This window comes from Amphiprion ocellaris, chromosome 22, assembly GCF_022539595.1.
Source record: "Amphiprion ocellaris isolate individual 3 ecotype Okinawa chromosome 22, ASM2253959v1, whole genome shotgun sequence".
Classification (NCBI taxonomy): Eukaryota; Metazoa; Chordata; class Actinopteri; family Pomacentridae; genus Amphiprion; species Amphiprion ocellaris.
The window spans coordinates 8,787,518-8,800,190 of record NC_072787.1 but is presented as its reverse complement, the minus strand read 5'-3'; the positions used below and the strand labels follow the sequence as shown (position 1 = coordinate 8,800,190).

General features: G+C 44.6%; 1 protein-coding gene across 2 annotated transcripts in view; it reads left to right on the top strand.

The window, feature by feature from the left end:
- The first annotated feature begins 822 nt into the window (after positions 1-822).
- The window catches only part of zeb1b (zinc finger E-box binding homeobox 1b), a 54,271-nt gene continuing 42,420 nt past the window's right edge, over positions 823-12,673 (top strand). The window contains exon 1 of one of the 2 annotated variants that reach the window (XM_023262637.3): positions 823-982. In XM_023262637.3, coding sequence (XP_023118405.2) covers positions 925-982 — 58 coding nt within the window. In that variant the 5' untranslated portion in view covers positions 823-924. Of the gene's footprint in view, positions 983-1,792; positions 2,064-12,673 lie in introns of those variants that run through there. The other variant, XM_055007128.1, reaches the window with a different exon arrangement.

The following is a 12,673-nucleotide window of genomic DNA, read 5'->3' as shown; positions in this document are numbered from 1 at the left end:
TTTTTTTTTGCAGTGCTGCCATAGAAGAACCATTTTTAGTTCCACAAAGAGCCCCCTACCCTATGGAACCTGTTTAAAGAACTTCCAAATGTGCCCTCAAAGAATCATCCAAAAATGGTACCTTTAAGCAACATATATTGAGCTCCAAAGAACTTTTGCAAGAACTAGGTTCTTTAAAGAATCATTTTCAATATAGTTCTTCATGTAACCACCTGGTAATATTTCAGTAAGAGGAACTGATAATTGTTTAGCAACTTTTAAGCAAAAAAGTGAAAAGTAAGAATTTGTAGCATTTCTGGGTCCCGTCCATTGTAACACATTTAATATTTTTGGGTTCCAGACTTTTTGTCAGACAGAACAGCATCTTACATGATGCATTTCTCACATTTTTCTTCCTGTTTTATGGACCAAATAACTACAGTTGCAGTTTTAACTTTATTCTATAATCAACAACCACACCATAACTCCAATAGAAATGAAGAACCTCTGGTTCTTTAAAGACCCACATAAAGTGGAACCATCCCCAAATAATATTATTTACTTTTCTTAGAGTAGGGTGGGTATTTTGTAGTTTGTGACAAATAATTCAAACTAGCCAGTCCCTAACACTATCACCTAGGCCCATACCTTTTAATGAGCACTAGAGCAGACAGGAACAAACACCAGCGTTCTGCTCTGAATACACGGTAACAGGAGCAGCGCAGGTACCGCGCAGCTCCGTCCGTTCCTCCCTCTCTCTGCCGGCTCTCCGTGCTGGGTACAGGCAGCGTGGGTCGGTGAGGTGCGGGAAGGTGATGTCGTAAAGCTGAGTGTCGTAAACCAGGTGCGGAGAAGGGGAGGTGAAGGGGAGGGAGGAGGAGGAGGGGGAGAGGGGGTGAGAGAGGAGGTGACTCTCCGGCAGCATTTAGACACAACGAAAGGATCATGGCGGATGGCCCCAGGTGTAAGCGCAGAAAGCAGGCGAACCCGAGGAGGACCAACGGTGAGTAAAACTACTTCTGAAGCGGAGCTTTTCTTTCGGGAGAACGGTCTGGAGGCTGTTCTGTCTGCCGGTAATTTTATCCAAAAGTTTGCCAGCCCAGAAGTCCGGTTTTTAGTAACTGAAAGTGCTGGGAAGTAGCAAGTGAGCGCCGTATTCCAGCCCTATGTGGTGTACCGTTATACCTGGGTCGCGTCTCTCCCTCCGCCTAGCGGTCCGCTGCACCGGAGACCGTTATACGCACCCCACTCCGGTATGAGTGGAGCCGCTTTTGTCTCCACTTTGCACCGCTTTATTTATTTGAATACACTTTGACCCTTTTTTATAGATCCAGCATTCATTGATTTAGTTGCCTTCTGTCGAGTTTTTGAGCCTCCACTAAACTCGGACCTGTTTCTGAGGGGAAACGGGCTACCTGATTGTAGTTGCGGACCTCGGCGGACTGTTTTTAAACTGTTCCGGTTGAAAACACATTATATACAGCTGAGCTTTACTCGAAAACGTTGTGTGTGAAAAACGGAGAACACAACTGTTTGTTCTTTCTTTTGCTCACTCGTAGCAGGTAGCGACAGGACACTGTTGCAAGGCTCACTACAAGGGCTCACATTTAGCCTGATTTAAATCCTCCTGTCCTTTGGTTTAAATTTTGTTTCACCAAATTATGTTTTAAGGGAGAAAAGGGAAGAGACGCGTGTTGTGTTGAAGCACGTTTTGAACAGTTGGGTTTTTCCTCCTGTAACTTATCGGACTGTTTCAGCTGTGCGCTGCTCACATTGTTAACGGTAAACGTCCGGTGTGACAGAGAGTTAACGGCCCGGTAGAACATGGATGGTGATGAGCTCACCGAGGTTCCGGAGAACGAGGAATATCTCACGCGCTGTTTGTGTGAGCAGCGCGAGCGCAGCCCATATAAGGACAGCGGATCCTCTCCTGTCGCGCGCTGGGAATCCTGATTCTTGTTGGACGGTGGACGCGACAGAGTCTCCTCACTGTCTCCGCTCCTCTGTGTCCAAGCGGCTTGTTTTAACAGCATATAACTACATTTTACATGGCTACAGCATTTTACCTGCGTTTTATAATTTCGGTATGAGAATCTCGGGTTTTCGCGCATCTTATTGTGTTGAGAAAATGTTGTTTGTATGGTTACAAAGTGCCGCTACATAACTGCTTCGTTAACGTATTCCTTTTCATTTTATATCACGCACGTAAATGTTAATTTTGTTTAATATCATGGACTTTTGCGAGTTGTTAACGCCTGATTTCCTACTATTTTTGGCCTTTCATTTTTTGCGAATCCGTTGTTTACTCTTCATAGACCTTTTTTAAAAATTTCAATTGAGAAAACAAGTTGTTTTGTCGCGGTAATGACAACATGTGGTGTCCATATCAACCAGTCCTGCTCATGTGTTAGCCTGTGCCACCAGTGTAGCTTAAAGGAACTGAGGTAATGCAGGAATTTCGGTGTTATTTCACTTAGTAAGCGCCGATTGCTCATGTGGTGCTAAAAACAGTACTTCGTGGGTGGAAAAATGCGACCAAACGGTGTTGTGTGTTGCGGGCTGGCTGTCGTGTGAATTTTCTGTGGATACCTGATGAGTGATGTGGAGAGTGCCTTGTTTTCCCCCCCCAATCGGGATTTTAATGTTTTCCATTGTCACTTTTTATAATCGTTTCAATAGGGTGTGTTCATCTTTGTGAAATATTGACGTGTGGACACACCTTAAATAACGGTTCTGCTGGCCAGGTATGGATATTTCTCTGCCTTGTAGGAGGAAGTCACTCTTTCTCTTACTTTTTAGAGGACATCTGTATGTCTTTTGTTACTTTTTTCCTCCTCACTTTAACTGAACGGGATTTTATTAAACGTTTCTCTGTAATGACATAGCCCTATTGATATTTAAAGTCACATACGTAACCAAACAGATGTGTTCCCTGTTGCTTTGCCTCATTTGCATTTACTTCAAAGTGCTGTCAAGGTCTGCTTTTAAGTCCTCACTTCCTACCACCTTCTGACAAGACAGGTGATCTGTCATGTAAATACACCTCCCCGCATTTTGAAAAGTATTCCTCAGTGAAGTTAGATGAAGTTGAAGGCTGACGTTGTATGTTGTCACAGCCGTGGTTTCGTTATAACAAGCTTTAGTAAGGGCTGCTGTCTCTCCTTAATTAAAAGAGGCCATTGCCTGTGCTCTTATAATTAAGGAAGCCCTCAAGTTGTGCGCAGCTTGTTATGGTCAGTGACTTTGCCAGGCTCTTGGCTGGCAGGGGGAGCTGAGATCAAGGTGAGCTCCATTCCCTGCTGTAAACAGAGAGGTGTTAACAGCCTGCAGGACGACAGGTGTTTGCAGTCGGCGGGATACTATTGCTTCCTTTGTCGCTTCTCACCAGTCAGCTCCCCTCAGGAATAGCAGTCGTTCCCTGCAACGGTAATTTAACACAGCAATTTGGGAATAGAGGAATGCGCCCGGTATTAACATTCTTTGCAAAAATAAACAGGGCTGTGCCGGGACAACTTAGTACCCATGCTTGCGAGGTGTTCTCTATGTTTTCAGAGCAGTGCCAGGGAAATACTTTGAAATGACTGTGCACACAGGTAGCTAGGATTTCTGTTTATTTGACAATATCACACGGGTAATTTGTCTCATCCCTTAATCTGTCTTTCTCTCTTCTCTTCCCCTGCATTCATCCCTTCCTCTCCCTCTCTCTCCATCTCTCTTTCTGAGGTGTACTCACACTTGCACCTTGATGAATCATCCATCAAATAAGGAGAATGAGGTTGTGGGCCTGCCATTTGGCAGCAACTCATGTAATGTTGAAGAGCATGTTTATTGGCCTGGTAAAACTATACTTAAACTGTACTTAGTGTCCTGGACTCTCTCATTCTGTCTCCAAACCATTGAATACAACCACATGCTGTATGTTTGTGGAAGAACAATAAAAAACAATGGTTTAGCTGTAGCTACAGTTTGGGTTAGGGTTAGCAATGTTTTGAGCTATAGTGAAGGAGGTGGGGCTTGGCTTTGTAGTTCTGCATGCCACTTCTGCATTTTAAAAGACATCTGTTTACATTTAAAAGGTCCACCCCTGTTGTGTGAAGAGTTTAGCAGAGGAGGAAATTTTTCATTTATATCACGGCTTTTCACCAACTTCCTCAGCAGCTTCATTTGAAAGTGCCAAGTAAGAACAAAATCCCCCCGCCTCCGCTCTCGCTCTGTCTCTTTTTCACTCCTCCTTTCTAGAGGTTGTTCTTTATTTGGGAGGGAGGGGGTTAAGACACAGTAGCCAGGGGTGCTGTTGATTGCCCCCTGACCTAGGCACCCATGCGTGCCTAGAGTATGACTTCACTTTCCCCCCTCTGTGCCATTGTGAGGCTTCCAGCATGTCCAATTGTGTTTGTGTTTAAGTCTGTTCAATGACAGTGGAAGGAGTGGAGGAGGAGGGAGGGAGGAGCTGCTGCTCTGCTCCCTCCTCTCCTTCCATCCCTCTCTGACCCCTTAAACTGTGGGCTCCGTGTTCCCTGTGGAGTCGAAAATGGGGTGGTGGGGGTGGGGTGGTAGAGAGAGCTGGTGAGAAGTGACGGAGGTGACTAAAGAATTAGACAACAGGTGACAAGTGAGGGACTGGTGCTAGCAGATGTACAGCATGATGCACATGGCAGCTTTCTCCCACTCATCTGTGGATTTCTGGATCAAACCTAAAAACCCCAAATGCTTTTATACCCCATGTAGGTAGAGTTTGGCTTCTTTTCCTTGTTTGCTTTTATTTAAGTGTCTGGAAAAAAGTTTTGTTTCAGTTAAGCTTAATTTTCACCAAGGTGGGAAGAGGCCTGTCCTCAGCTGACCATTTGGCAGAATTAAAATTATGTGATGTACGACCACACTCCCACCTCTGTTAAGGCAGCTTAATGATTAGCTACTCCCATGGAGGCTGAAGGCATTAGCCTATAAAAAGGTGCTCTCCCTTCATAAAGAAGGAGTTTTAAACCCAGAGTCAGTTTCAGTAACCCCCTTAACTGCACTTGGATGTGCTTTATTGGGGTTTGTGTGGCTGAATGCTTAAATGAACCATTGTGTGTTCAGGCTTTAGTGAGAAAGCCTGAGGAGAAAGAGCCTAGTTACCTTTGCAGTTTGCCTGCTCTACCTCATACACTTTCAGTGGCAGAAGAAAAGGGCCATTCAGCGGGCCCGGCATGGGGAGGGAGAGCCCTTTTCACACTCGGCTTGTGGGAAACTTCTCCTCCATACTGTGCATGCCATTTGCATATGACCCATTCTTTTCCCAAAGGTCCCCGTGAGGGAGGAATCTGTGGAACGTTCGCAGAATTCATCAAATCCCTCTCTCAGGCGGCCCTCCGGTTCTCAAGGGCCTGTGTTGCAGCACTCTGTTTGACATTTTTGTCTTGGAAATGTAGCTTACATCTGCGTCACGCTTGCTAGCTTTAATGTTAACACCAACGCATCCCTGTGGCATCTCTGTCCCATGTATTTTAAAGTGGCAATGTTTGCTACCTAGTATGCTGCTTTTAATGTCAGGGTAAAGGCTTAATTTGGCACAGCAGGCAGGAGTTTCCCCAAATCCCCAGCATGGGCCATGATCTGCATGACAGCCTCGGAGGCTCCCTAACTGATGATGACGCAGCCATACGCAGATCGCCAACACTGTCCCTGAAAGGACACAGATATCCTGGAGTTACTGTCTTGGGGGTGGGATAGTGGGGGTAGTATGGGGTAATACACACATGAGGCAGTGGGAGCTTGTAGCACTATGTCAGCTCAGTGAACTGAACAAAAACACAACCGTTGCTACAGAGCAAAATGTGCCCCCCCTTAGACTAGCAGCCTGGGTTGCTTTTCTCCAGCGTAAAAGATCATTTGGTGCTGTAGTAACCAGAGCTGCTGCCTCGACTCCACACAACATGTGGAACAGCATCCGCACTGACATGCTTGTTGTTGTTGAGTGAGATGTGTTGGTCTGCAACATCACTAACAGCCTTGACCCTAACACAGATACTGACACAGAAAGTGGTGTAGGCTGGTATTTGATGCAGCGCAGGGAGGAGAGCTCAGTTAAGTGTATCATGTAAGCTAACTGAGCAGAAAAGCCTCCTTTGCCCTCCTCTCCTGACTCCAAAGCAGTGAGTCATGGGCAGACAGGTGTATTTCCAACCTTTTGAACTCTCCAGCTCCTTCTTTTTTCTCTTTTCTTTTCCTTTAGCCATTCTTTGTTCCCTCCTACTCTTTCCCTCCATCCCTAAAGGTGTTGGGGTGAGAGATAGTATTCTCTAGTAGTGTGTATATTTCAAGGAGAGATAGCCTTTAAATTGTTGTCCGGGTGGAGGTAAATATTGTGTATGGTGTGTCCAGTGCTGTCAGTTAATGTGTGTTTTTAATCATCTGTTTGATGGCTGCTATTGAGTCCCTTTGGGTTTGTCTGTAAACCCCTCCTTGTCCCCACATCATCACCACCACCACCACCACCACCTTCTTTCCCTTCCCGCCCATCTATCCCCACCCCTCCTTGGGATCCTCAGTGGAGCGGTTAATGAAAAAGACTGGACTGACACAATAGGCAGAAGGCGGGCTTGGTAAGGGACTGTTACACCAGCTTGTGTTTGTGGCAAAAACTCATCAAGGCGACCCTCTGCTCTAGCTTCATTTCAGACCACCCGATTGCTACTTTTTGTCTTTTTTTTCATGTTTTTTTACACTTGTGTTGGATGTCTAGTCCTTTTTAAATGTGCTTGACCTAATTATCGTCCCACAGTGTCTCTGTCTACAGGGATGAAATTAGATGACATCAGATGAAGAGTAATCCACTGCTATGTATTGTGCTTTGAACACAGCCTAGTGGCTGGCTTTTTGCCAGTCCCTTATGATGACCATATTGATTTTCCTCTCCATAGCACACAGAACTGATAATGGCTCTCGTGAGGGGGTACGCATTCATATTCACATTCTGATTTCAGTAGCACAGCCTGGCTGTGATGTCCCAAGGGCCACAGTGACTAACAAATCGAGTGCCCCTATGTCCCCCAAGCCTGTGCATTGAGCTAGCTTGGCTAGCCTAGCCTTGTGACAGCTCCAGCAAAAAAAACAGAAAAAGAAAACCCTTAGTCACCCTGTTTGTTAGTCAGAGAGAAGACCGGCTGCTATGCTGAATGTCAACATGGATAAACATCCACACAGGATTAATGAGAGGAGAATGGCCAGCCTGAAAATGGAGGGAGGGCAGAATAGAGGGAGGCATGGAGCATCCACATGCCCCATTTAACCCATGAGCTTTTCGTTGAGGTCCCCATGACCCCACCAGCATGACCTAACTGAAGGAGGCAGCCAAGCCTAGGCACACAAAGTGAGTGTTATCTCAAAGAAACTACAGTACGTCTTTGTGAATGGAAAAACACAAAAGAAAGGCAAAGGACAGAATACTACTACTGATGCTGTCTTTATAGCTGTAAACATAATAAGAATAATTTCTTTCTGTACTTAGTGTAACTATCAAGATTTAGTCCATTTATCAATAATACTGGTGTTTATTGTGTATAATTGTCTTTCCTCATGAGTTTGCATCATTAAGTTGTTCTTTAAAGACACTGAACAGGGCTGCATTTAAGAAATGCCTGTTTAATGATAAATGCATATATAAGCAGTTTGTTTCTCATGTCTACCACCTTAGTGTCTCATTTAGCTCTAATATGCAAAGACACAGATTTGGAAATAATCATTAGACTACAGTGACCACCGCTTTCTGCCTCTTCATTTGCAGTTCTTAGGCTTCTGTTCTTGCTTTTACTGAATAATCGATACATTTAGGCTTTCTACTCCAACAGCACCCGTGGAATACAAAAGAAGACCTTCTACAGCAAAGTACATAGTACATTTTTGACACTAGGTCTCTCTCACTCTGGGAACGGGAGTTAAGCCAGTAACCTTTGACTTGTCTCAGCCCACCTGTCCTGGCTCAACTCAATGGTACCAGCGTTCAGGTGTTTACAGTGAAAACATACTGGGCCTCCCCAAGCACGTTTCATAAATACCTGTGTGTGTGTGTGTGTGTGTGTGTGTGTGTGTGTGTGTGTGTGTGTGTGTGTGTGTGTGTGTGTGTGTGTGTGTGTGTGTGTGTGTAATGTGTGTGTAGTGGGTAGTAAAGGGAAGGGAGCAGAGACCATCGTATCTCCATGACCAGGCAATCCTACATCTGTCTTCTTACTCATGCTGACAGGGTCCTCCCCTCTTTCGTTACAGTGGCGCCGGGACTTTTGCCCGCAAGTCAATGAAGCATGGCCTCTAATTGATCATGTTTGGAGTTGTACAACATTATTAATTAGTTTTTGCTCATCACTTGTTTGTTTGTTTGTTCCTACTGTTCCCATTATAAAACCCATCATTAGTTGTATGATGTTAGCTGCATGCTAGTACACTTACAACAATAACAAAGCCACAAGTTATACTTCTACCATAGGCCTTGTTTCAGCAACCTTCTAATTCTTTCTTTCTCAAAAAGTTTCTCACTCATGAGTCCCATGTATTCTCTCCTTTTCTGTCTCTCATTCGACTCTGGCAGCTGTCTTGGCTCTGTTTCTCCAGCACCAGCAGGTGCTGTAGGCATGCAGCAACTCAGCTATACAGCACTCATAAATAACACCTGACAAAAGTATGAGAGAGCCAGAGCTACAGCCAGAGTGAGGGAGGGAGGCAGAGATTGAAAGTTTCCTCTGGCAGGAGAACAGGGTGTGGCTCACGGTCAAATGCTAGCCTTCTCAAGAAGGACATGTTTGGAATAGAGAGTGAAAATGTGAGAGGAGCAAAGAAAAGAGGTGGAATGTGAGCGTTTTTTTACTGTGAATGTGTGAATGTGTTGCCTATTCTTCTGAAGTTTGCACTTCTCCTCAATGCCAACTTTTCAATAAACCCCTTTCATGCAAATTTCTAGTAAATGGATCTTTTTTAACACAAGGCCAGGACTAAGTGACTGGTTAAGTAGGAACTTAAATTTGAAGGAAGGGAGCATTATCTTTTCTGTAATTAGGATGTAAGAACTTGGAACAATGTTAATTGTGCTCTAAAAGCAAATGAAGAGGTCAGAAAAGAAATTATATGCATACTTTTATAATCATCATCAGTAATGAACCAGCACTCGGAATATATGAACCCATAAATCAGCCCTGATCAAGGGCTATTAATGAACACAGCTCAAAATGAAATCTGCACTGTCTGTCAATTTATGCTCTTCAAATTCACTAACATCGCACACACATCCTGTCTCATCAGAAGCTATCGATCAGGTTCTCAGGGCGAAGGTTAGTTTGTCATTTTCTCCTGCCTCACCGTGAACAAAACCAGGAAGTGTGTGAGAGATTACGGCCCAGGATGCAACCTGAAAGCCCTTTATCTCTGTGAAAACAAGAGGCTTCCTGCGGTCCTGCTCCCATCCAGGCCACCTCCCCCCTCCTTCACCCACCCGGCCCCCAGCACCTGTGGCAGCCTATTTAAGGATCCTCATCAGGGGCTACGCAGACCACAAACCAGGGCAGAAAACATGAAAGCCTGGAAAAAGAACCAAAACTGTTGCTAAGACATAGTTCTGGTTGCTTCATGCCACACAGAGGGCAAAGGAAAACAGCATTGCTTTTTAGACATATTCGAAAAGATTTGGCTCATCTGCTACACAACATTTCATGGTTGTGCTCGATCTTCTTGTCCTGCTGAGACTTGGAAACAGGGCTGAAAAACACTACGGCTGTGTCTTCCTAATGACTCTTAGTGCTTCCAGTCACTTCAAGTGTTATACTTTCTCATAATGATGTAATAATTCACTCCCGTTTGCCTATAATGTCAGTGTTGTTCTTTTGACCAAGTTGATGACTTAAATTAGCCACTTTGTGTGCCTCTTTGTTCAGCTGTAGTGAAACAGTTGCCTGATCCCCTGAAAGATTCCTCTGCTCATTTAGAACATCAGATTCTGCCTCCCATTCAGTATTTTAGATGAGTGAGCAATGCCACATCAAAGCTGCTTGGTCACCTAATGTTGTGTTGTTTTCCCAAAACCCTGAGCCCTAGAAATTACTTACTTGCTCCTTTAAGTTGCTGCCACAGCTGGCAAGGGAGGTTTGTCTTGACAGTGGCCTGCACTGAATTTCAATGATCCCCGTCCTCCCCCCAGTCTTATTATGCCATCGCTGCTAACTGGCTCCTATTCACTGCAGTGTCCTGACTTCCCAGAGGGACCTAGATAAACAAGGGCTATTCAGTGACTGAAAAGCCCACCCCCTGCCAGCTTTGGCCTCTCCTTGTTTCAGTGCCAGGCTGCAGCGCGCCTTGCTCGCCACCGACGCCAGCAGCAGTGGGCACTATGCCATCGATTCTTCTGCCCCACACTGAACACTTTTAGAAACATTAAACTTAAGTGTGATAACTGATAAATGCAATGCATTAATGATGATGAAGGCTGGATTAGAGCAAAGAAGGGGTACAATTTTGTCTTTCTGTGTGGTTATGTGTGTTTGTGTTGATAAGTACAGTGTGTGAGGGAGGGAGCAGTAATCTGTAGGTGTGGTGTGATGTTGCAGGCCAGGCTGACTTCCTGTTGTTATAGTCCATCAGGGGTGGGGGATGCTCCCATGAGATTACCCCGTGAGAGTCACATGGTCAGGCTGTATTGCATTTAAAGGCCATGTTTTTTGTGTGCTTCCGTGCGTGTGTGGCTCATTGCGTTAGGCATGGTTTGTGAGTGCATTCCTGACCTCCACCTGAATTCTGACCTGATTGCGAACTGTCTCTGAGTCTCCATCTTTCCTTTTTGTGTCATATTCTGCCCTTCCCTTCATCTTTCCTCTTAATCAACAGATCTCAGAGGAAAACCACACATCTCACTAGGATGTCTCATCTCTATCTCTGCTAGCCAGATGTTTACCCTATGCAAGTCACTTTGTTTGATGCCTACCATAAAACTGCCTGCAAGCTGTACCCACACATCTCTGTACTACAGTAAAATATTTCAAACAAGGAATTGTACAAATTGACCATTTTAATCATTGCATCAGCAGCCCTTGTAGTTGAAGTGACAACAGATATGAGTGTGATCACAGGCAACAGCAGACCATTGGTAAGCAAGAGGGACAGTGTCCCTGAGGCTGTAATGGCCCTCCTGACCAGCCTACTTCCATCACTCCCCGACTCACCAGCTAATTTAAAGCAGTGCCCTTCTAATCGAATGGCTGTCTGATAAATCTATTGAATCAGGACAGATGTCCAGCGGGGTGTGGCAGTGACACAGCGTCTAGACGGGCTGAGAGGTGAGCAGACGACTCCAACGTGATTCAGATCCAAAGGAATCTCACCTCTGCGCCTCTTCTTTACGCCACTGGCTGTGTCTGCTGACGTGGAAAGGCATGTTAACCAAATCAGCATATGAGGGTTCTCAGGAAGACAGAGAGTTTCTTAGGGCACTGTGGACACACACAATGATTCTAAACTACACCCTCAGAAATAACAGTAGAGTTGATTGAAGCGTGCATTATGGTAGAAAACCAGCAGGCCCATATTTGGGTCAGGCTTTATCTAGCCCTCCTCTTGGAAAGGGCAAAGGCCTACGGCTAAATTCCTAATAATTGTATTGGCCCATGACAGATAACGCTGATGTAAAGCTGTTTATTGTTGATGATGAGTCTATTGAACCCAGGCATACTCTTTCTCTTGTCCTTGGGGAGCTTATCCCTGAGGCTGGCTGTGTTTTATTAAAACCCAGGTTTAAATGGACCGGCCTTCTGATCAACAAACAGATTAACAAACTAATAAAACATGCATCACGATATATAGAGAGGCCTCCTCTGAGACTGTTTCTATTAATATACAAATATGGAGGATTACTGTCTGTTTCTCTCCGTGGCCGTGGAGAGGGGATTAGGATCCTGGTCCAGACAGATTGGATTTAATGTGTGTGTAAGACTAAACGATTGCTGTGGTACAAAGCCCTCATGTATGTACAGGCTGATCTCTGCTCTCTGACTCAGACATCATTACATCCTGTTGTGTTTGTGGATTAGTTACATTCATTGCATTTGTGGGTCGATTCTGACCTGTTCGGACAGAAACATCTTATTTTTGTATCATCCATTTGGTATCACACCATGTAGTTAGCCATCTACCGTTCTAAATGTTCATGCATCACAGCCTGGACTAACCTTATTTTTGGTATTATGTAACACTTATTTGCTTGACCAAACACATTTGATGGCCTGTTGCTGGCATTTGTATACCCTCCTGACAATTTGTCTTGATGACTTGATATTACATATATATATATATATATATATATATATATATATATATATATATAAATAAAATAATTAATTGCATAATAATAATTAATTGCACCCTCCTCAGTTCCCTCATTTCTGGCACACCGGTAACTCTGATGAACACTCCAGCCCAGTAGGTGGCGGTAATGAACCTAAAGTCTGTTTGTAGCCATGAAGAAGAAGCACAGGAAGCACTGAGTGAAGTCAGGCACTGGTGAACAGTGAAGGAAGATGCGATTGAGCTAGTTAGGCAGAAAGTTTTCTTTAAAAAGTCTTCCCGTTGGCAGCTTCGATAAAAGCCTGGTTGTGTGCAAATTGTACAACAAAGAGTTTTCTGATCACTGCATCACTTCAAGCCGACGGTATCACCTCAATGTAAAACATGTTGCTGTTAG